This window comes from Rhagoletis pomonella, unplaced genomic scaffold, assembly GCF_013731165.1.
Source record: "Rhagoletis pomonella isolate Grant_MI unplaced genomic scaffold, Rhpom_1.0 Rhpom_scaffold_00002, whole genome shotgun sequence".
NCBI classification, from domain to species: Eukaryota; Metazoa; Arthropoda; class Insecta; order Diptera; family Tephritidae; genus Rhagoletis; species Rhagoletis pomonella.
The window spans coordinates 91,027,306-91,053,237 of record NW_023458556.1 but is presented as its reverse complement, the minus strand read 5'-3'; the positions used below and the strand labels follow the sequence as shown (position 1 = coordinate 91,053,237).

Genomic DNA, 25,932 nt, shown 5'->3' with positions numbered 1-25,932 from the left:
AAAATCGGACAATAACCACGCCCACATCGCATATAACGGTTATTTAGAGAAATACAAAATCTTCGATAAATCAGTAAATATTAAAGCTAATTTATTCAAAATTGATGCTTGCAACAATTCTTTACCAAGAAATACGTTTATGATAAAATTTTGGAAAATGGGCGTGGCACCGCCCACTTATGTATATCGGTAACCGTTCTACCAATTTGTACCAAACTCGATGGTTATTGTGCTTGCCACATAAAAGCAAAACGTTGAAAATTATTGAAATCGGACTAAAATTACTAAATAATTAATTAAAATTTATAAAACTCGGTACGGGAATTGTTTTTGGTTTGGAAAATTTTTGAAATCAGATAATAACCATGTCACTCTACTATACGGGTACTTTTATAAAAAGATAATACTACTATACGCATAGCCAAAGCCAAATCGCTTAAAGATAAGACAAATATTTTAAGTAGTACAATTGCATTGCACATCTCACTTGTGAGAAAATGTGTATAGTTAGTTGCGTAATTGATTTATATATCTGACAGAAAATTGTTTCAAAATATGTACATATGTACATACATACACCTCATTCTAACACTCTAGGAAGTATGAACTGCAAAAACTAATTTTTCAAAAGGTCAAAAAAATTCAGTCGGCTACCCTGATGGGTATGCAAATTTCTAAATCAGCCGAGTGGCTAAAATTGTATTTGAATATGTACATGGCACATGCATACACATGTATGTATATACTATTTATTTGATAATATCTATGTATGTATGTCAAATAAATAGTTTTACGCCTTCTCAAACGATCGTTGGTTTTCCCAACCAAGCACCGTTTTTTGTTATGGCATTTTGAAGGAGTGGATGAAAATAAATTAACAAATGTATTGTGTATTCCTTTTGCCTGGGTTATAATGCATGGGGCGGAACGTAACAATTCGTAAGGATCTATTGATTTTAGATCTCCCATACGTTACGTTTCGCCCAGACCATTATAACCATTCGCATTGGTTTCACATACAATAAATAGTTAAGTGACAGTTCACTCCGTCCCGTTACTTCCATTATATCCCAGGTAGTTATGTTCATTTCTTTAAAAAAATACTTGCGAACGAATGTTTTAATCACTTAGCAGGTAGCCTCGTAGTTATTGGTAAAATCTTCGCTTGAATGCGGGTTTTCTAGCAGCGGTATGAGTTTTTACCTACTCGAACATGTATTTTATGTATAAAGGATACGTGAACCATTTAAAATATTCTCAGTATTTATAATTCACTTAAAATCTGCAGAGTGCATAAGCGGAATGAAAAACTGTGTCAACGAGAAAAATTTCGTAAAGTAGTGACGTGTTTTTAAAAATTTTAAATTTTGGAAATTGGCCATAAACAATAAAAACATCACAGGCCTGAAAACACCCAACTGCCGAGAAAGCTCCAGAACAATCTTACCACAACTTCTGAGCCAACAAGATAACGGAAGACCCCTATTCGGCAAATCATCGAACAAATAGTTGGAAGCAGAGGTGCAACGAGCGGAGAAACTCTTCATAAGGAAAAATATTTTTAGGTATTTAAGCAATTTAATTTACGTAAGTTTTTATAACTTTTATACTCAACACAGATAAAGTATAATGCCTAGATTAAGACAAAAATCTATGTTATTAAGACAAATCCAAAATAGAAGGCAGATGCAATCTTTTCGGGAAGATAATATACATAGATCAAATGAACAATCCCGAAACACAGCAAATCGGTCTAGACGTCGGTTAGATCCGGAAGTTCGCTCTTCTGAGCAAAGTAGAGATACTCACCAACATAGGTCTCGCCGCGGAAATTCTCAAATTCGCTCAGCCGAGCAAGAGATAAATACCCGAGAGCATATCTCTCGACGCGAGAACGCTCAATATCGTGCTATTGAGCAAAGTAGAGATACTCATCAACGTAGGTCTCGCCGGGAAAATCCTCAAATTCGCTCAGCCGAGCAAGACAGAAATACCCGAGAGCATATCTCTCGACGCGAGAACCCTCAATATCGCGCTATTGAGCAAAGTAGAGATACTCATCATCGTAGGGCTCGCCGTGGAAATTCTCAAATTCGCTCAGCCGAGCAAGAGAGAAATACCCGAGAGCATAGTTCTCGTCGCGAGAACCCTCAATCTCGCGCTATTGAGCAAAGTAGGGATACTCACCAACGTAGGTCTCGACGCGAAAATTCTCAAATTCGCTCAGCCGAACAAGATAGGAATACCAGGGAGCATAGAACTCGACGCGAGAACTCACCAATTCGGTCTTTGGAACAATCTCGCAATACTATAGCTCACAGAATTCTTCGCAGTAGAAATGAGTATAGGGCTTCGGAGCGCTTGCGTGATCGTACTCAAAGGTATCAAGCTCGTACGGATAGTGAGCGAAGGGAAAATGAGCGTGTTAGGGAAACAGATCGTCGACGGGTTATGAGACGAGAAGCTAGGGAAGAAAGATCTGACTTGAGACGTGATGTCCAAAGTCGAGTTCGTCTCCATCGAGTTGACATATCGAACAGGCGAATCGAAAATGAACGTCAGGCGGAGCGAATTAGATCAAATAGAGAATATAGTCCCGGTTTTCCAGCTCAAAATCAAGACAGCGTTACTGACTTTAGACGTACCTATTTCGATAATATCAAAAAAGGACCCATAACAGTTTGTATTTGCTGTGGGGGTCTATGGTTTCCCCACCAGGAACGGTCATTAAATTTCAATGCAGTTTCTCGAAGTCCCCACCCGAATGTTGCATCCGCCTTTTATTTATCAGAAAAATTTCCATCGGAGGATGGAGATTATAGTTTTTGTATAACCTGCAGAAATGCAATTGTGAACAAAAGGCTTCCTCATTTATGTTTAGCTAATGGGTTAGATTTTCCAGAAATCCCCGAATGTCTGAAAAATCTAACACCAATAGAAGAACGCCTGATTATGCCTAGATTACCGTTTATGACGATTCGTTCATTGGGGTATCAGGGCCAGAGTTCATTAAAAGGTGCTGCCGTTAATATCCCTATTTCTGTGAATTACATTGTAACAAATCTTCCTCGATCATTTGATCAGACGCATGTCATTCAAATTCATTTGAGAAGGCGTATGGAATATAATCAATCATGACTATATGACTGATACCATACGACCTGCAAAGATTATGGAGGCTTTGCGGTTTCTAGTAAATACCCCTTTATACCGTGAGCACAATATTCAAATTAATGAAAATTGGATTTCGAGTTTCAATAGCCAGGAAGAAGTTCCGTTTATTGCATCAATTGAAGATGCACCATTAGTCGAAAATATAAATGAAGGACAAGTGATTTCGCATAATAGTGATTCAACTCCTCGTCCATCCCTCGAACCAGTTCTTGAAGAACTTAATGTGGGGCTGGTCAAGAAACTCTTCTTGATAATATTCCCGTAGAAAATTTGGATATTACCCGTTTGGTTATAGCTCCCGGCGAGGGCCAAAGGCCTCTTGATGTAGTACAGGACAACGATTCAGAAGAACTGTCATTTGCTACAATTTTTGCTGGGCAAAAGCGTACTTGTACAGAGACTTACAATAAAATTGTTCGATCTGAAATCCGTCGGTATGATAGAAGAGCATGTACCATACCAAAGATATTTTACAACTACAAAAAGCTCGAATTGCTGCAAATTAAGAACAGCACTTCCATTTGCCTTCGAAAATTTGCCGGTTATAATCGAGTAACAGCTCAAAATCTATTAAATGAAAATTTTGTCCAAAACATGATTCAACACGATGATGGCTACAAAGTTCTCAAAGGTGTAAGGTCTTCTCCCGCCCACTGGGAGGCGGAGAAGAAAAAGGCTATTGCTATGATTCGGCAGTTTGGTCTCCCCACCTTCTTTATTACACTATCAGCTGCTGAGTCCCAATGGCTTGAGCTTTTAGTGATTTTATCAAAAACAGTTGATACTAGAGATATTTCCGAGGACGAAGCAAGCGATTTGTCAACTCAAGAGCGATATCGCCTTATCCGTTCAGATGCAGTGACGTGTGCTAGATACTTCGATTATCGGTACCGTCAAATGTTAAAAATTTTCAAACAAAATGGAGGTATCTTTGATGAACATTTTGTTACACATTTTTATTGGAGGGTTGAATTTCAACAGAGAGGTTCTCCCCATGTACATGGAATGTTTTGGCTTAATAATGCCGCTAAGATCGATCTTCAAGATCCCCAAACCTTCCCGAATGCTATTGATTTCATAGATACGTACATTTCTACGGAGGGCACCGTAAGTCACTTACAAAATTATCTAGGTTATCAAAAGCACAATCACAGTCGGTCTTGTGCAAGGGAAATAAGAGGACAGCAAATTTGTCGTTTTGGTATTCCATACCCACCCATGCCTTCTACCCAAATTTGGTTGCCCCTTCCGGAAAATGAAGAAAACTTAGAACTTCATAGGGAAAACTATTCGAAAATTCAAAACTTTTTGAATTCGAATCTACCATCATCTGAAATATTAAATTTAAATAATTTCGATAGTTTCCTGGCATATCCTAGATTAAACATTTCATTTGATCATTATATACTTGCGCTAAGATCGATTTTATCAAAACCTAAAATCTTCTTGAAAAGGAAGTTGGTGGATCGATCAATTAATGCTTACAATCCTACCATTTTAGAGCTCCATAAAGCCAATATGGATATTCAGTTCATATTAGATGCTTATGCTTGCTGCTCTTATATAATAAATTACATAAATAAATCGAATAGAGGAATTTCTAGGCTCTTAAATGAAGCCATATCAGAAGTAAATGCTGGTAACTATACTATTAAGCAGAAACTTCAGCATATAGGTCATAAATTTATTTCTGGTACAAAAATATCCGCCCAAGAAGCAGTATATTGCAGTATTGGGCTTCATCTTTCAGAAGCAAGTAACGCGGAGATATTTATAAATACCTCTCGTCCTGAAGATCGAGTGCGGATGGTAAAACCAAGAGCACAACTTCAGAATCTTCCTTCGGACTCGACCGACATATTTGTTTCAGGAATTTTAGAGCATTATGTTCACCGACCGAATGAACTAGAAAATCTTTGCTTAGCTGATTTTGCATCCTTATACACATATAAAAAAACAAACAGAAGGGCGGAAGAAAGTGATGGTAGTGAAGACGAGAGAGAGGAAGATAATTTCATTGGACGTGGGAATGCGCTTCCCCTGAGAGACGGTACTGGTTTCGTTAAGAAACGTACCAAACCATGTGTCATTAGGTCCAGGAGATTTAGTCCTGATACTGCTAGAAGTGATTACTTCAGGGAAATAGTCATGCTTTACCGTCCATGGCGAGATGAAGAGCGAGAAATTATTCTTAACGATAACGAGGAAACTTGTGTAGCACATCATATTTCAATAGAGGAAAATCGAAGGAAATATGATGTATTTGAGCAGCGCGAGCTTGAGAATGTTTTAGATCGACTTCGAGAAGAAGTAGATTTTGAAGTAAATGAGCCAAATGTCCAACCTGTAGTAGATATCGAGTTTAGGATCTTAGGGCTCCCGGAAGTAAACTCTGGCTTGAATTTGCTAGACCTGCATGGAGAAGACCCGTCAACGAATGAAAGTGACTCTGATGGTAATATTAGGCTAATAAAACTTCCGCCCTTAATTCCCGCAGAAGAACTTTTTTCATTAGTTCGAAGTCTAAACGTTAAGCAGAGAACGTATATGACACATATGCTACACAAAATCAAAACAAATCAGCCATTTTATGAGTTTGTGGGAGGTGGAGCAGGAGTTGGTAAGAGTCGTTTGATATCAGCTATGTATCAGACTCTTAACCATCGTTTGAACTCCGTGCCTGGATCCAACCCGAGTTCCTTGAAAGTTTTGCTTAGTGCCCCTACAGGAAAAGCAGCGTTTGGAATTGGTGGATTAACACTACATTCTATATTATCACTACCTGTGAATCAGTCAAATCGAGACTTGCGACCACTCAGTAACGATTTAGTTAACTCAATTTACTCCAAGCTGATTGATTTGAAGTAAATAATCATTGATGAAATATCAATGGTAGGAGCTAGAATGTTTAGTTCAATTGACGCTAGACTTAAGCAAATTTTCAAAACCAACAGTCCTTTTGGAGGTATTTCAGTCATTCTTTTCGGGGATTTGAGGCAACTTTCTCCTGTCGGAGACAAATGGATTTTCTCTCCCAACCCAAGCGACAATTATAGCGTTTTAGTGGGTTCCCTTCTATGGGAGTTGTTTAAATATTTTGAGTTAACTGAGGTGATGAGGCAACGTGGGGATCAACCTTTTGCTATCGCATTAAATAATATGGCTTCCGGCATTATGACAAGTGCGGACATATCTTTAATCAATAGCCGAATAGTTAGCTTAAACTAAGTTCCCAATGAAGCCATTCATTTATTTTGGTCTAATGAAGAATCCAATAATTTTAATGCCCTTAAACTTAGTCAGATCTCAACTTCAGCCATTTTATCTACTGCCAAAGATGTTGTTAAAGGTATTGCTATCGGAGGACAAACTTCCAATATTTTAGATAGGGTCAAGCTTTTTAAAAATTCTGAAACTCAGGGCCTGTCGTATAACTTGACATTGAAGACTACTGCCAAATATATGATAACTGTTAATATCAATACAGGTGATGGGTTAGTAAATGGTGCAACTGGCCAACTGATGCATATTGATTTCGAATCATCGATGCCATCAACTCTTTGGCTAAAGTTTTTGGAACCATCAGTGGGTTTGTTGGCTAGATCTAGATAGTCTCATCCTAGTGATGCTTCTTGGACGCCAATTGAAAAAACAGTGAGGATTTAGGTATATAATTTTAGGTATATTAAAAAATATTTAATTTTCGTTTTTTTAAGTTTAACAAATTTTCCAGGTTTTATTTTATTGAATATTGAAAACTGAATGAATGAATATAAAAATTTTCAACTCAAAATTGATCGTACATAAATAAATGTAACAAGATATTTTCATAACTCAAAGTATTTTAAGAACAAGTGTTTAACAAGTAATGTGTATCACTACACTACTCCCCTCTTCCAAAAACTTTCATATCTAACAAATTAAAAGTAACTCGCTTCGTCTTGCTGGATGAACTAAGTTTACTTCCATATAGAAATGCAGGCTTAACTCTGTCTATAGAAATATTTACTAATTTGTTGTGATAATTAATTTTGAACCACTTCGGTGTCTTTTCTATAACCTCGAACGGTCCTTCATATGGTTCCTGTAAACCAGTTCTTTTCCTATCAATTCTTACTAAAACAAATTTGCAATTATATAAATCTTTTGGAATATAAACAAGTGAATCTTTATGATGACATACTTTCGATTCATAATTTTTGAGATTTTGCTTTAATTTATTCAGTACATCAGATGAATCAAATTTTGTTTCAGACCGAACTACCATTTGCGAAGGAAGCCTTAAATTTTCGCCGTATAACATCTCCGCTGCTGTAGCGTGAATGTCTTCTTTGTAGGATGATCGCAAACCCGTTCGACCATTCCGTTAGCTTGCGGATGGTAGGCAGTGGTTGTAATCTTATGACTTCCTAAAAGCTTTGTTAGTTCAGTAAAAATCTGAGAAGTAAACTGTGTGCCCTGATCTGTTGTAATTGTCAGTGGAACTCCAAAACGTGAAACAAATTCGCGGAAGAAAGTTTCTGTAACATTTTCCGCCGAAATATTTCGAAGTGGATATGCTTCTGGCCAACGGGAATTTCTATCGATAATAGTTAAAATAAATTTAAAATCGTGTGATAAAGGAAGAGGTCCAACGATATCCAAATGTATGTGCTCAAAACGTCCTTTTGGAATTGGTATTTTCGAAACTTGAGATTTTGTATGTCTATAAGTTTTACATTTTTGACAGTTAACACATTCTTTTGTCCACTGATTTATAGTTTTGTTCATCCCTGGCCAAAAATATCTACTTGTGATCAACCGACGTGTTGCTTTAACACCTACATGAGCTATATTATGTAATTTCTCAAAAACTAATTTTCGTAACATTTGCGGGACATATGGCCTTGTTGAACTAAGTGACGTTTCACACCAAATTTGAATATTTAAAGAGGGTATTGCTATTAACTCTAGTCTATGTCTACAATTTTGATCATATACTAATAATTTAATTTCTTCATCTTTGTTTTGTTCATCAAATAATCTTCTTAAGTTCAGGTCAGTAGCTTCTAATGCTGTAACTTCAGGAATCCTCGATAATGCGTCTGCAACACAATTTAAATCTCCTTTTATGTATTTAATATCACTAGTAAATTGAGATATGAATTCTAACTGTCTGGTTTGCCTTGGGCTTCTCTCAGCTTTTGAGTTCATAGCAAATGTAAGCGGCTTGTGATCTGTATATACTGCAAAAGATCTACCTTCTAACCAATGTCTGAAATGCTTAATAGTTAAATAAACAGCAAGTAATTCTCTATCAAAAGTACTATATTTACATTCAGACGGGTTTAGTTTCTTTGAAAAGAATGCAAGCGGTTAGAATGTTTAACTTCCTGTTGTAGAACACCCCCAATAGCTCTACTCGATGCATGTACAGCAATAGACAGAATTGCATTACTGTTGAAATGCGTTAACAGTGTTTTCCTAGCAAAACTCTCTTTAACTTGCTTAAATGCATATACTGATTCATCAGTCCATTGGAGCACTTTATCTTTGCTCTTCGATGCTTTTGTTATCATGCTATATATTGGGTCAAGCATTGCGGCAAGTTTTGGTATATACCTATGATAGAAGTTCACCATTCCTACAAACTTCTGCATTTGTTTGATAGTTATTGGTTGACCGAAATCAAGAATAGATCGGACTTTTTCCTCTGATGGTTGTATACCCTCGGATGATATGTTATACCCTAGGAAACTGATCTTTTCTGCTCCGAAAATGCATTTAGATGGCTTAATATTCAAACCGTACTTATCTAAACGCTGGAATAGCATATTTAAATGCTTTAAATGTTCTGCTTCGTCTTTGCTAGCTATCAATATATCGTCCAGATAAACAAAAGTAAAATCTAAATCGTGTAACACCTCATTTATGAATCTTTGAAATGTTTGTGCTGAATTTCGTAAGCCAAAAGGCATCCTGACGAATTCGAACATTCCAAATGGTGTGGTTATAGCTGTCTTATGGATATCTTCCTCTGCAACTGGTATCTGGTGGTACGCCCTAACTAAATCTATTTTTGAAAATATTTTCTTATTTTGAAATTCAATATGTAAATCGTGAATGTGTGGTAACGGATATCGGTCGGGTATCGTGATCAAGTTAACTCTTCGGTAGTCGCCACAAGGCCGCCAGTCAGTTGCGTCTTTTTTAGGTACCAGGTGCAGTGGCGATGCTCCGTGGGATTTAGATGGACGACATATCCCGGATTTCAGTAAAAAATCGAATTCAGCCTTTGCTATTTTGTATTTGATTGGATCTAAGCGTCTCGGGCTACAGAATGGTAATACTCCATTTGTTATGATATGATGAACTGTCGAATGCTCAACTTTTTTGTTATAATCTGGTTCAGAAATTAATGAAGGAAAATTCTTTATAAGCTTTGTATATTGGTTTTCAACCGAAAATATTTTTGGCAAAGAGATATTACAAAACGCAGATATTGCGTCGACAGACAAGTTAGTTAAGGGATCTATTAACCTCTTATTTTTAATATCTATTAAGAGTCCATACTTCCCTAAAAAATCTGCCCCAATGATGGGTTTAGAAATGTCAGCAATAAGAAATACAAACGGAAATTCCCGACGAAGTCCCAAATTAACATTTAATAATTTCTTTCCATAGGTCGAAATCATACTGCCATTTGCAGCAGTTAAAATAATGTCGGAAGATCGTTTGTGAATTTTGAATTTGGAGGAAGGAAGAACTGAAATTTCGGCACCACTGTCTATTAAAAATTTAAGCTTACTTTCTTTGTCTAATACAAATAAGCGACGTGTTGAAAATTTCAAATTGCCATTGTTAGTCGCTGCAACAACAGCATGTCCTAGTTTGTCGAGTCAGAATTATTTCTTTTAAAGGCACACGGTTCTTCACACTTACGTGCTTTACTACCAAAACGGAAATGGTACCGACAGACCCAATTTTTAGATTGAGACTTACTACGTGACTGGGAATTTTTATTATTACTAAAATACCTCCTTCTTGATCGTGATGGTCTATCATATATTTGCGTTTTAATCTCATTAATGTCCAACTGCAAACGATTAAAACTTTCACACATTTTCGTCGTAACCTTCGCTAAATCTTCCACAATTTTCCCTAAGTCATCAAAATTATTTGAAGAAGTAAGTACTTTACTTTTAACAGCACAAATTTCACTACCACTGGTAATTTCCCAAATTTTATCTGCGAGTTGCAAGAGATCATTAATATTATTTAAATTAGCGCTGGTTAATGCAACATACAAACTTTTAGGTAGTTTCCGCAACCAAATATTTTTTAAGAAAATCGGGTCTATAGTGCTACCCGCTAACTGACCAAGGGTCCTATAATACTCGGAAGGTCTGCGATCCCCTATCTCAGTATCTGACAAAATTTTATCAAGTCTTCTCTGCTCGCTTAAAGAATGTCGGTCAATGAGAACTTTTTTTAAATTTGCATAAGTCTCAGTCTGAGGTGGATTTTGTATAACATCAAGTACATTCGCAATAACTTCTTGAGGCAAGGCAGTTATAACGAACTCGTACTTGGTCGAATCCCTACTAATTCCCTTTGTAGCAAATTGCATCTCGGCATGCACGAAGCGTGCTTCAGGACAGTTAGACCAAAATTGTGGTAATTTTACCGAAGTAGCACAAATTTCAGACCTGTCATACGGATTACGTATATTATCTTGTGACACCTCACAGGGATCTTCAATATCAATCAGAGACCTACCAAGTCTATCCCCAGCACCTTTTTCTTGAGGAGAACGCAACATATTGGAAGAAGGTTTACAAAAAAAAATACTGTTCTTTGTATTTAAAAAAAAAATAAAATAAAATTGTCTAAGTGTAAAATTTAACACAACTAAACTACGCTAACATAAACTTATCTATTTAGATGTTTTGATTGGTGACGGTTTAAAGACTGGATGTTTTGTGGTTGTTGTTAAGGTTACAGATGTTGGTGACTGTTGCTGCTTCTATACGGCCGACTATAATTGCGACTGCTGTTTCTGTGACATTTGTTGATATTTTGTACTTGTTGTTGTTGTTCAGCGTCAGCAAAACTACTTGGCGAGTGCTTTAAACGCGATGAGGATGGATGATAATAGACAATTGTCGATGTGGCAACGGCAGAACTTTCCTGTTGGCGTTGTTGTCGTGATGTCTGCTTATATTGCTTTTGTTGCCTCTGTTGTGACTGATTGTCGTCGTGGTAACGATGCTGACGCAAATATTGTTGTTGATAATAATGTTGCTGCACAAATGGCGATTGATGTTTGCGTTGTTGCTGCTCTCGTTCTCGTTCCTGTTCTTCTTGCTGTTGCTGTTGCTGCTGATGGAGCTGTTGCCCGTCGTTTTGCTCTGCTTGCAATCGCTCCTGATGCTGCTGTTGCAGCTGAGACTGCTCGTATTGCTGAAGTGTGCGCCGTTATTCGCCCTCGTACACGGGGTGACGAGTAGTCGAAATCGGACGCGTTCACAAGCGACGTTTTCATTTGTATTCGCTAACTAGATGCAATGCAAAAATTCTTTGCAATCTTAATGCAATACAATAAAATCGCCGCGTCTATTCGTCGTCGTTATTGTTTTCAAAAATGTTGTTGTACGCGCCGTATCGCGTTCGTAAGAGTTGTAATAATTTGTGGTTGCTTTTGTTATTGTAGCCGTTGTCGAATTCAATTTCGACAAATGTCCTCGAAAGCGATTTTCACGTTTCTAAATTTTATCTTTGTTAAAAATTGCTCCTGGCAGGATCGCCAATTTTAGGTATATAATTTTAGGTATATTAAAAAATATTTAATTTTCGTTTTTTTAAGTTTAACAAATTTTCCAGGTTTTATTTTATTGAATATTGAAAACTGAATGAATGAATATAAAAATTTTCAACTCAAAATTGATCGTACATAAATAAATGTAACAAGATATTTTCATAATTCAAAGTATTTTAAGAACAAGTGTTTAACAAGTAATGTGTATCACTACAAGGACTTTTCAATATAAAAGGAATGAGCAAATAACTGTTGAAAGAAACCAATTTCCTGTTGTTCCAGCGGAGGGAATAACGATTCATAAAAGCCAGGTTGCGTCGTATAGCAAAGTGGTTGTACATACACGAGCTAGAATGCCCAGAGCAGCATTGTATGTAGCTTGCAGTAGAGCCACTAGTGCTGATGGTCTATTTATATTAGGAAATTTTGTGCCCCCATGTCCATTTACAGAATCAGATCCTGTATTCAAGGAACTGGTTGACTTGAAAACGTCAAAATCCTTAACATCCACTTTTAGTTTCATGCTCTCTCGAACATCAAAACTTCAAATAATTTATCATAATGCCCAGAGCCTTCATGCTCATATTGATGATGTTAGAAGCGATTATTTGATGATGACTTCGGATATATTATGTTTCGTCGAGACATGGAGCAATCCCTTCGAAAATTTTGAAATTCCCGGCTTTAGTCAATTAAATGATCTAAGGATAGATAGCACTACAACGCGGAATAGAAACAAACGGGGCATTTTAGTGTATGCAAAGTCTGAAATGGCTTCATCCATTCAACTTTGTAGAACCATTCAAAAGTATTCTCTTCGCAAGACTTTAGAAGCCATATATAATATATATGTGCTGGTGCTTTACAGAAATTCAAATTTCCTATTGGAGACTTGGAAACAGAATTACGTGACATTATCTGCAATGACTTTGAGAATAGGGAAATTATTATTGTGGGGGATTTCAATCTATGCCTTAAGACTACTACGAATAGAATTGCACATCTTTTAAGAGAAAACAATTTTAGTTCGTTATTAGATCTACAATATTCGACTACAGCTATAGGGTCTCAAATTGATTGGGCGTTCTCGAACATGGATAGAGACTTGATTAGCGCAATAACTTATGAAACGATTCACAGTTACCATATAGGCATTTGCATTTCTGTAGGTTATTCAAATGTTTGATCCTAGTTTTTCTGACTGTTCTGCTAAAATTAAGTAATTTTTAAAACATAAGTACTTTTAGTAAAAAAAATAAATTAATTAATTATTTTATTATTACATGCTCATAAGTAAACCTTGAATATTAAGCAAAGCAAATCATGTAGTTTGTATAGTTATATTGTTATAAGTCTGTAAACTATAAAATCTTTTTAGGTTTGTAAAAATATACGAAATTTATTTCAAAACCATTTTAAGATCTTTATTGTTAAGAACTTCTGCTTTGCAATTCTATCTATTTATCACATAACTAATGCTTATGACTATATTTAAAAATATTGTAATATATTTTTAATTAAATCTTGTAAAAATTATTCCAAACTTTATTTATTTCAAATTAGCATGTACGCCTAGTCAATCAATCTCGTTTTTAATCGAACTTAGTATTTTTATGATTGAACGTACTTATATGTCAAAATTCTTAAAAGGCATATAAAACCCGATAAAGCTATGCCAGATTTAACGTCCGTCCGTCCGCCCGTTTACAAGATAATTCGAGCAAAACTTGAGATATCTCAACGAGATAGACAGCTTGGTATTGAAATGGACAATAACCGCGCCTCCCTCCCAAATAACAGCATTTTCAAAAATTTAAATCTACGGTATTTTCGTAACTACTGGAGTACAAAATAAGATCATTATAAATTTTTGAAAAGTGGGCATGCCCCAGCTAACTCTGTCGTTAAAATTCATAATCGCCTAAGATGAAACCTCTGATTTCGAGCAAAAGCCGGGGATCGAGCCTAGGTTTCGACTAACATTAAAAACAAACGTTTTTTCTAAAAGCGATCGCCCCTCGGCAGGTAATTGCAAACATCTGAGTGTATTACTGCCATGAAAAAACAGCTTCCCATAAACATACAATCGCCGTTCGGAGTCGGCGTAAAAGTGTAGGTCCCTCCCCTATGTGTAACAACATCAAGGCGAACGCCACAAATCAGAGGAGATGGTCAAGCACTAGCAAGCATCAATACATTACATGCATACAATGAACATAACGCGAGGGTATGTAAAATTCGGTTTCGCCCGAGTTTAGCCTTTCTTACTTGTCTTATTTGCTTTATTGTATAGTTTCAGGCAGGCTCTTCCTAAACTATGTATTTGCCAATGTTATTGTGGCTTATTAACATTTTATCTATACTAATATATATTTTGAAAGCCGTTTTTTTTCTGTTCGCAAAGCTCGAGATCGGCTGTACCGATTTTTTTGAAATTTCGGTTATAGGTTTTGGATGGGCTTCTCATTGTCTTAGGCAGAAAAAAAGTTTAAATACTTCCATAAAAATGGAACTGCAGGACTTTAAAAATCCTATGAGTCTAACATACATGCCCACATAACAGCGCTGAGAGCGCCATCTGCTGTTAATTCGTACGGAATACAGCGCAAAGCAAGGGTTATGTATACATATACATGTTAACGTTAATGTTGATTCTTATGCTCAAAAAACGAATATGTACAGTTTATGGAGAAATATAGTCTGTTCCTTTGAACTTCGGACTAAAACCTTTGGAACTGTCAAACTACAATTTTACTCTCTCAAGTGAGAGTAAAAGGAGAACAGATGCAGAAGTGCACGGGAACGCAAAAAGCACTATTTCCTGTAAAATCGTCAGTCGGTTTGTTACATGTTATTTGTACAACACTGATTTGGCTGAAATATCACTAACTAATTATTATATTCTATATATATTCAAACATTTCGTTGTTTACTTCCATATTTTTACAAATATAAGGTTCTTTGCTTACACCGCTTTCTATTTTTGTTTGCACATGCAAATCAGCTGATCGTTTGACACTTTTCATGAACTTACAGGAAAAAAACTGCGGACTAAATCCCCTAACTTCTGACTAAAAACAGTTGCTCAGTTACTCTCTCAAAAGTGTTCCCACTTACAGGTTTTATGTCAATAGGAACGACTTCCTGTAAGTTCTGACTAAATCCTGTAAACCGGACTGCTATTGGAACATACTAATAATGTAGGCAATTATGTATGTAGAGTCTGTTAGCACTTACATTTATATATATAGCATATTTATGTACATACATATGTATGTATATAATTACGCATAAAAACCATGCTGCTATGTTTTTTTGTACGTAAGTGAGCGCAATATTAAAAGCAGCAACTCTTATCCATCTATGTATATCGCAAAGCTCGAGAACGGCTGAACCGATTCTTTTGAAATTTCGGACACCTGCTGTAGACGTTCAAAGGATGGTTATCGGCTAAAAACAATTTCGATATATAAAAGGGGCGTGGAACCTCCCATGCGAACTGAATTTTTCATACTCCATATCTCTGGAAATGTTCGATGTTGAGTTCTGGAACTTGGTATAGAGATATACGAAATCCATCGCATACTCTTGGAAAAAAATTGGAGCTATCGGAAAAGGGGGCGTGGCACTCCCCATACAAACCGAATATTCATACTGCATATCTCTGGAAGTGTTCATGGTAGAGTAATGGAACTTGGTATTGGCGCATATGAAATCGATCGCATAATCTTGGAGAAAAATTGGACTTTTGGAAAAGGGTGTGTGGCACCTCCCTTTCAAGCCGAATTTTTCATATTGCATATCTCTGGCAGTATTTATGGTAGCGTAGATAGAGATATATGAAATAAATATCATACTCTTGGATACAAATTGGAGGTATTTGAAAAGGGCGCGTGGCACTTCCAAAACAAACCGAATTTTTCATATTGCATATTTCTGGGAATGTTCATGGTAGAGTACTGGAACTTGGTGTGGAGATATATAAAATCAATCGCATATTCTTTCACAACAATTGGAGCTATTGGAAAAGAGGGCGTTGTACCTCCCATACAACCCGATTATTTCATACTGCATATTTCTGGAAGCGTTCATGGTCAAAGTTTTGAACTTAGTACGGAAGTATATGAAATAAATCACATACTCATGGAGAAAAATTGGAGTTATTGGAAAAGGGACGTGGCACCTACCATACAAGTCGAATTTCATACTGCATATCTCTGGAAGAGTTCATGGTACAGTACTGTAACACTTCGTATGGAGATATATGAAATTAATCCCATATTCATTGAGGAAAATGGGCTCTTTAAAAAGGGGGCGTGGTAAAGTACAAACGTACTGACTTTTACTTATCTTTGAATGTGTATATAATTCTTCTGTAGGTATAATGTGAGTGAAATCCTAAATGGCTGCAGCGATTTTAACAAAGTTTTGTGTGTGTGTTTGAGTGGGTCTCTGGATAGTTTAGTTTCACAACTTAATCCGCCAGTTGGCGCTGGAGTTGAGTTATTACTAAAAATCTTTTTTATGATCCGATTTGGCGAATATTCAAAAAATGTATTGGAATCGGTAATGGAAGTCCAATTGCAAAAAAGAGCTGCCCGGTTGTACTGAGGTCGAGTTATTACTAAAAATTGACAAGTGAGAAAAGGTGCCGTAAATGTCAGACTAATTCGACCTGTTTGCACCATTGAGTATATCGAACTCTCGTGTGTTACGATTGGCCCAATGGATGTGATTTGCCAATATTATTATGCGTTAAAGCTTTATTCGAAGAAACCAGGGTTGAGTTGTGCAGTGGTAAATCTCAAATCACCACCTGTCGAAATACTTTAAAAGCCAGTTTCATGAAAGCAATTTAACCTAACAGAAAAAAATCATTTTTCACTTAAATTGCTTTCGCGAAACTGGCTTTTAAGGTATTTCATATCAGTTTATGTATGTATATTGTATTTCTGTTGAACAAGATAAAGTTTCTAGGGCACATTCACTATAGACCCGGATCATTGTTGCCACCAGGGAACTTCTCATGGACATAACACGTTCGTTCGGTTATTTAGGGCGGCAAACGACCACCAAACGATAGTCTTAGCCGACGAATGTGCCAGTACAAATCGTAAATGTGGATTGTTGGAGAAACTGTTGGACCAAAATGTTTAAATTAAAAATCTAATTTTAGGCGGGACGAAGTTTGCCGGGTCTGCTAGTTTTTAATATTTTTATTGAGCTTTGTATCACGATTGTTTATCAGGAAAAATTTAAAAAGCAATAAAGTCTAAGCGGTAAAAGTTATAGCAGCTATTTCGGAGATCACCGCATCTCCTCAGCAGACTTCTTTTTTTTTCTAGACTTTCTAGACGAAATAGCTGCTACAACTTCTACCGCTTAGACTTTGTTGCTTTTTCAATTTTTCCTAATAAACAATCGTGGTACAAAGCTCAATAAAAATATTAAAAATAAAATGTTAAAAAGCCACAATAACATTGACAAATACATAGTTTAGGAAGTGACTGCCTGAAACTATACAATAAAGCAAATAAGCAAATGGATGTATAGAATTGACAACAACAACCACGCTGTCAAGTTTAAATAGCGGCAAATCAGCTGCACTTGATAGTAGTGGGTTCAGTAAGGAAAATGAATTAGCAACAAGAGTTTACGGGATGTACATAGCTCAGTGGTTAACGCTTCTGACTTTGCACATCGATTACGCAGGTTCGATCCCTGCTGAAGTCTAGAAAAAAAAGAAGTCTGATGAGGAGATGTGGTGATATCCGAAATAGCTGCTATAACTTCTACCGCTTAGACGTTGTTGCTTTTTCAATTTTTCCTAATAAACAATCGTGGTACAAAGCTCAATAAAAATATTAATAATATTAATTCTTATTTTTTCCTTACAATTTTATTTTAATTTTTTTGTTAAAAAATTAAAATATCTTGGAAAAATGGCCTCATCTGGAAAAATGGTGTACAGATCCATAATCTTCGACCAAAAATTAAATTTACGTGTCTCGGCGTTTTTTGTGTCATGTCAAAACTTGAGTTTTCACTACAGTGTTATAGAGGCAACACTTCCCCTTCCTACTGAATGGCAGCAGCACTGAAAGTTGTGGAGAAGACGAACCCGATACCCCAGTGTCGATGATGATGGACTATGGCGAGATATGAATAGCAATTACGCTGCTGAAAAACAACAGCCTGCCAAGGGAACTATTCAAGTACGACTCCGAGGAGTTGATAAGGTGCATGCATTAACTCTTATGCAGAATATGGTCAGATAAACGCATGCCCCGCGACTGGAATTTAAGTGCGGGCTTCCCAATCAGCAAGAAAGGCGACCCCGCCATACGCGCAAATCTCCGCGGGATAAGCCTTCTAAGCATAAGTTACAAGATTGCGCTTTATGAGTGTGGCTTTAGACCTGGCAAATCCACCATAGACCAGGATTCAAAATACGTCTCACAATGGAAAAGACTCGCGAGGATAGGATCGACACATATCTATTTGTCCACTTTATGCTGCGATGTCTGTACGCTAGAATTACCCTGCAGGCAAAAGCACCGGCACTGGATATATCACATACCTGTCTGAAAGAGAAGATACCGATCACAATTCCGGTTCAATTATATGAAAACGACCGGCAACTTTAACACGGAGTTGTCATTGGCAGTGACCGATTGCCACCGCATAGAGACTCCGGTGGCAGAACTGTGACGACCTGAGAAAACCTGTACCCTGGCAAACCCACTTTACCCGTTTCGTGACTTGTTTAAAAGAACCTATCACGAATACCTCCCTGCCCTTCTTAGAACTGATGATTTCTTAAAATTTTTTTTTACGTTATTTATTCATAGAAAAAAGAAATTCAGCTTATTTTCGAAATATACATGCATTTTTTACGTTTCGATTTATGTACATATGTATATGGGTCCTGTTATTTAATGTGCTATTCACTTATAAAAATTTAACGAGCATTAAACACACAAAAGAATAATATTCGAAAGTGGTCAAATGTCGACTACTACTATTTTGTTACATATTTTAAGCAAAAAAAATCAATTTAATAACGAATGTAACATATTAATATACCCTTAGTCACAAAACTGATATACGATGATTAGTTTTACTATTTGCAATGCTTTTCATATTAAATATTTTTTTGTTAATCCATACTGTATAAAAATATGGCTTAAGGTTTAACAAACACTATAAATCCAATTTTTGAACTTTATACGAAATGTATGAGAAATTTGGAGTTTCACCTAAACCACAAACTTTTTAATAAGAATTAAAAAAAATCGAGTGTGCATTTTTATAGCCCGTACAATTTTAGTATAATATTGTGCAAACTGTAAATGTCTTAAAGTTCGTGTTGATTTTTGATAATTTTTATGCTGTCGGTGTCACGCATTTTCTTCCATATAAAGAGAAATCTCAGAATACTTTATGTACATATGTATGTACTTTAAGACATTTAAAGTTTGCACAATATTATACTAAATTTGAATGGGGTATAAAACTACATACTCGATTTTTATTAAATTCTTATTAAATAGTTTGAAGTTTAGGTGAAACTACAAAATTCTCATACATTTCGTACAAAGTTCGAAAATCGGATTTATACGGTGTCTGTTAAAACTTAGCCCAGTTTAATGCAAAATTAACAAAAAAATAAAATTTAGTTTGAAAAACAATGCTAATATTAAAAGACACCATACACTTACTCAGTTTTCTTGTATCCTGTTTAGAAAATCATTGAATCATTAATGTAAAGAAAAATATGTGAAAAATAATACAAAACTTCATTTTAAAAAAAGAATTCATCGAATTTCGTCAATTGGCTTTAAAGGAGTTTATACTCATTATTTATTAACATCGCTGGTGGCATTTCTTTTATTCGTAAGCAACTTTTTTAACTGCCGCTTCTTTGATAAATGAATCGCTTTTCGTATTTTTTCTTCAGCACCTTCTGCGCCATATATCGAAATAACGCAATCTGAGAAAAAATAAAAATTAGTAAATTTACTTTCCACAATTTACTCTAGCAAACCTTTCATAACTTCAAACATTTTATACTCTTTCAATCGTTTCTTTCCATGACTGCCGTCAATATTATATTCATAAAGAAATTCAGGCTCCAATAGTAGGTCAATGTTTTCCTGCAAATTATTACAAATAATTTTCTTAACTATATTTACCTATTAAAATAAAAATAAAAACAAAAGTATATAAATAAATTAAAAAATTACTATTGTAAAATTTTACAAATACTTACATAGTTTTTAATGTTAGAATCATCAATTTTTTGGTCTAGCTCTTTAAGTTCATTATCGCTTTTTATTGGGAAAGTGGATGTCACTTTCAAGTTTTCTGCATCTTGGAAAATAAGCCTATTAATTAGGACATTTTGTTCTGCCAAAGCTTCCATTATAATTGTATTTTGATGATTCGTTCTATCTGGAAAAAATGATAGGAAATAGTTTTAATAAAGATACAATAAATATTTCTTTGAACTTTGGGCAATGTGAATATTAAGCTGCTTTGAAATATCAAAAATTTCACCGGGAATATCATAATAGGGTCAGAAGCTCGTTAAATATATCGATCATTTACTTCAATACTGTCATAACTCAAAAAACCAAAAACTCGAGAAAAACGGCTGTAAAGCTTTCAATTTACATATACTTCCATAGTAAAAATGAATACATATTTTTTTCTAGTGAGTAACTGGTAATCGGTAGAGCTATGACATTTTTTACACAACACAGAAGAAGAGGTAGCGATCGTTTCTGCCTACTTAACTCGATATTTTATTATTCTGAATTTTAACACTAGGCATGTTTTATTCAACCATCACAAGCAAATAGCTAAATCTTGGTCAAATAAAACGAAATTAGCTTATTTCCAATGTTAGCCTAATTTTGACAGTTGTTTGACTGCAAATAGTGTCAAAGTAAGCTTTCGCCTCTTTCTGATTGGCTGAAGGAGAAAATTTCTGATGCTGAATGGCAATGCCTCTTGTTCAATATACAAGCCAAGATAGCTTTTCATAAGCCAATATACAGCGTGGCGACGAATAACTGTTACCCAGGGTTTTTTTAGAAATAAAAGGGTCCTTTATAGATTTTGCGAAAAAGGTATTTTATTGTTAATTTTCCACAGATTTTACTTTAGTTGTATTAATTAGTTTTTAAATTTTAATCCCTATTTACATTTGGCAGCAGTGTAAACTTTGAAAGAAAAGTTAATTTGGCACGCAGGCCTTCGTCAATTAATTTATTCCATATCTTCTGTAACCATAGGCTAATTTTCTCCATTTTGAGTCCCTTATACTCCCCCTTCTGTCTAGCACAAGGCCTCATACTCAAAAATCTAATAGACTCGGAACTGGTGACTAGGACGGCCATTCATTCGAACAACCCTATACAGTTTTTCTCTTTTTTTGTCTTTTTTTATACAATGCCTAAGAAAAAATACACCTGAAAAAGACTTGCGTGCCAAGTGAACTTTTCTCTCAAAGTTTACACTGCTGGCAAATGTAAATAAGGGTTAAAATTTAAAAACTAATTAAAACAACTAAAGTAAAATCTGTGGAAAATTAACAATAAAATACTTTTTTCGCAAAAGTAATGAAGGACCCTTTTATTTCTCAAAAAAACCTGGGTAACAGTTATTCGTCGCCACGCTGTAATTATGTTGGGTACGTCCTCCATACAAAATAAGCTAATAGCTTAAATTCTGGACAAATAAAACACAGCTACTATTGAAGTAAATGACCGTTGTGTATAAAAAAAGCACGCATGAAAAATTTTATGTTGATCGATGAAGATTCATCGATCTTGGGGCAGCTTAATACACAACTATAACATGTCAATTAGCATATTTTGCGTTGAATATGCATTTACCTTCTAGTTCTTGGAATTTTTGATCAATTTTGTCCTCTAACCTCTTACAATTTTCACATCGTTTTTCACCTGTAATAAAATGAAGTTAATACGTAAAACCTGGAAATCTTAAATGTAGTAAATATTTGCCTTCGAGTAGAACCTGTTCGCCCTTTGAGTTAAGGTGCTTTAATGCTCGATTTTGCATTTTTGGGATTTCCCTTGAAAAATGTTGATAAAAAAGGTAAGTTAGAGTTTTATATAACTTATATATGTGTACATGCAATTTGGTTTTCGATTGTTTAATTTAGTTATGTTTGTTTAAAAGCAGCCATGTAGGATTGGAACTAAAAAAATTTTGTTCTGGTATGGTAAGCCTATACATTTGCATTTAATTTTGGATGTGGGAAAACTCTCCTCTAAGTCATTAATATTTTCATCGACTAAACATATTCCTAAAAGCTTTAACGAATCTATAGGCTGACTAAAAAAATGCGTTTGATTTAGAAATCGCTTTCCGGTTACAAGATTGTTCTTTTTATCAAATATTTTGATTGTGAGGGGAATATCCGGTAAGATAAAGCAATAGTTATCAGGGAATTTGGTACTAAAAATATATTTTGAGGTCACAAACTTTTTAACACGATTTTTCTCTTCTACAAATCCTTCCTGTTATGATGAAATGCGACGGTTTTCGTGTTTAACGTTATTGTAAATTTGCTTGAGTACGCATTGTGGTTTTTTTACGTAGCCTTTTAAAATCTGAAGATAATTTTCGAAGCCATAGGCCGAAAAATTTTGCAAAACACCAAATTGCTTTACACACTCGGTAAGATGTAAAAGACTGTGTACATCATAGATCACATTATTTTCTTTGAAAACTATCGGAAAGTTTTCCACAAATAGGTCTAGCATATTTTGACAAAGCGATGTATTTTTTTCGTAGGATCTTGGACACGATAGAAGTCTGCATGAGCAGTGGAGTAAGAGGAATTCATAGTAGAGTTCATCATGAATGCTTCCTTTTAATGCCAGTAACTCTGTATAAAGCAAAAATTGGCGATATTCCGTTGCTTTCCAATGAACAATGTCTTCAAAACCTCGCGGTCGACGGGAAAATTCTAGTGGAATATACTTTATAAGGGAGACTAATTTAGTCGAAATGGTACTAAGATTTTCCTTAGGAGTTTTTGTACTCCAAACTGATTTTGTTGTTCAGCAAGCGTATTAGAAATTTCCTTACCACCCCTAAATCAATAAGGTGCATAGTGTCAAGAGCAATTTGGCTTACCATTTTTATATTAAGACTTTTTTTGGAAGTGATTTTTCAGTCGCCTCTCCGTGAAATCTTCATCTGTAATTAGTTTGTCTGAATTTGTAGTGTACGTCAAAACCTGATCGATTTTCCGTGCTACCTGTGTACACTTGGAACAACCGTGGGAAGATGTGTGTCCAACTGTGCCACATATAAAAGCTGTAGCCGGAGCATCGCAAATCACCGCCCTCAATCTAAGCTTAACTATTTTATTACTAACGCAAATACCAGTCTTCGAAAGATTATCATATTCTTGAACAAAATCCAGCAAATAAACTTCTAAATCTTTTGGTTTTTGTTTTCCAATGTATATACCTACTGGCAAAATGTTATTGACTTGAAAGTTTAAAATTCTTATCAAATTTGGCCAGAGTTGAACCCTTGAGCTTCTAAACAAAGGTATTCCGTCAACATTTATGTCGAAAACGATTTCTTCGAATTGAGAAACATAATCACCCAAAGACATTAATTGTTTTTCTATGCCAAAATGAGAATAAAACCCAGGAGGTACACTCTTAATAACCAACTTGTTTTTTTTTGGTATGAGGCTTCTAATATCTCTTGGGACATCGAGATTTTGTCTAGCAAGAATTGCAAGTATATCATTGCAACACTCCCTACTTGGCTTGTGTTTCAAAGCCCAATCTTTTAGCTGCTCTTTTAAAGAAATTGGACGCACACTGTTAGTAGGATCATTTCCAGAAACTATATTTGCATTTGATTGCAAATGAGACTCATAATCGCGTGGTTCAGATGCCACCGAGACATTCACTACCTCGCTGGTTGGTTTATATTGAAGTTTAGATAAAAATTCTTTTCTTTTATTGCTTACCAACCTTTTTAAGTTTCGCCGACTTCCCAGCATTTTATTTGATTTATTAATGTCCACAATTTAATAAAAACGCGAATCACTTCACACACGAAAATGCTTTTATTTTTCTTTTCTATAAACGTTTCACATGTAAATAAATCAGCTGGTTCACATCTATGTGCCGAGCAAGAAGTTTTATTACGTCGAACTTATAATTTTCGATCGCCGGCTCATGTTTTCTAGAGTAAAGACGTACGGAAAAATGTGTATTATTCAGGGATGGTAATTATTATGAGTAAAATAATTTAAATCAGCATTTAATCATTATTTTATGATTTTTATATTTTTCGCTCAACGGAAATGATTATTATTTGATTTTTATTTTTTCGATCACAAATAATGATTATTTTATGATTTTTATTTTTTCGCTCAGAGATAATAATTATTATTGAGTTTTATTTCTCCGCTTAAAAACAATGATTATTTATGAAATTGAAAAGGCCATACAGACGCAACTTACTGAAATTTTGACGTGAAAATTTTGGAACTTATTCTTCTTATTAGGGTGTCGCTACCTCTGAAAAGGATACAACGGAAATCACGCTGCTATAGCTTTTGAGTTTTCCTGAATGATCACTATTCTTAACTGAAATATTCTTCTTAATCAAATATTAATTATTATTATTTTTTTAATTTATTACTACGAACACAAATACGTGAGTATAGTTATAACTGTTTTATGACGATTAAAACTTGTTAATTTTTTTTGTTAAAATTTAAAAAATAATGTTTATTTTCCCTCTCTGGTATTTTAATGCCCTCCGCGTGATTATAAAGTCGGCGTTTTAATTATTTCGCCGCCGTAATTCTCCTATCCATTCGGCTTTTTTCGTACGAGCTAACGAATGCTGAAAGTAAACAAAAACTGAACTGATACCCACTGCATCACCAAGAGTGGTAACCGTAGTCGCACTCTTTTCTCCTGTCAACTTACACTATGTGGCAAATTGTCACCGTTTGCCTGAAGGGTATGAAGAACCTCTCGAGTCGTTTGATACCAAACGAGGTTTCAGACAAGATTACTCCCTTTCTTGTGATTTATTTAATCTGATGTTGAACGATGGAATGATGAGCTGTATGATCTTTACAAGGATATTGTCATATTGCGGAGAATTAAAATACAGCGGCTACGTTGGCTTGGTCATGTCGTACGAATGGACAGAAACACTCCAGCTCTGAAAGTATTCAACGCGGGTCGCGATGCTGGTAACATAGGAAGAGGAAGGCCTCTTTTGGGATGTAAAGACCAGGTGGAGAAACACTTGGTATTTTCAAGGGAAGCCAACTCGTGGGGAATTCCCCGATTTGCGGGGAAATTGAGTTTGCTTGGGGAATCGGGGAATGGACCGTTTTTTGTGGTAATTTTCAGTTTACGTGCAGAATCGGAAGATGAACTGCTTTTTGTGACGAATTGGGTGTTAACTAATTAATTTTTTTTTTGCTGCACTAATTTCATAATGAGGTAAAAAAGTCGCATAAGAAATGCAACTGCAACTAAAATACTGATTATGCAATCCTGCAAATTATACAAATTACCGTTTAATTGGTCGCATTTGCGTTCATATAACGAATAAACACACTTTTTTATGTGGAAGAGAACCGCAACACTTTCGGGAAAAAAATTTGAAAACAAAAATTTCTAGAAAATCTAATTAAAAAGCTCGAAATGTTTACTAAAGTTTGTTGGTTTTGCCGGCTCGAGGTCAAATTTTTTATGGAATTTTAATTAAAAACACAGGTTTTTAGTTTTCTCCAATATATTTCGGTTACACCGCGGTAACCGTCTTCAGGGCCAAATGATTACACGTCTGCTCCGTGTGACGTGGAGTTTTGTACTAAAGTTTGTAGATTTTTTTTTACATTACACAAAGTTGGAAATTTGGATTTATACAGT

At 35.4% G+C, this 25,932-nt stretch overlaps 3 protein-coding genes across 6 annotated transcripts in view; 1 reads left to right on the top strand and 2 right to left on the bottom strand.

Moving 5' to 3' along the window:
• The window catches only part of LOC118734168 (protein TIS11-like), a 95,960-nt gene that overhangs the window by 50,027 nt on the left and 20,001 nt on the right, over positions 1–25,932 (top strand). The window lies entirely within an intron of this gene.
• LOC118734170 lies at positions 9,373–11,168 on the bottom strand. The gene is made up of 2 exons (XM_036463887.1): positions 10,678–11,168; positions 9,373–10,644 (listed from the first exon to the last, which is right to left on the bottom strand). Exons 1-2 carry the CDS (start codon positions 10,973–10,975, stop codon positions 10,040–10,042), a joined length of 903 nt encoding a protein of 300 aa, XP_036319780.1. The 5' UTR covers positions 10,976–11,168; the 3' UTR covers positions 9,373–10,039.
• LOC118734172 lies at positions 18,759–24,249 on the bottom strand. Of its 4 annotated transcripts, none has more exons than XM_036463890.1 (6): positions 24,000–24,249; positions 22,003–22,073; positions 21,874–21,942; positions 20,244–20,425; positions 20,019–20,166; positions 18,759–19,964 (listed from the first exon to the last, which is right to left on the bottom strand). In XM_036463890.1, the coding sequence occupies exons 2-6, from the start codon at positions 22,058–22,060 to the stop codon at positions 19,831–19,833; spliced, it is 591 nt and encodes a 196-aa protein (XP_036319783.1). In that variant the 5' UTR covers positions 22,061–22,073; positions 24,000–24,249; the 3' UTR covers positions 18,759–19,830. The 4 variants fall into 4 exon arrangements, with proteins under 4 accessions (XP_036319783.1, XP_036319781.1, XP_036319782.1 ...); XM_036463888.1 differs by having other exon boundaries at positions 24,004–24,248; XM_036463889.1 differs by having other exon boundaries at positions 20,019–20,127; positions 24,004–24,247.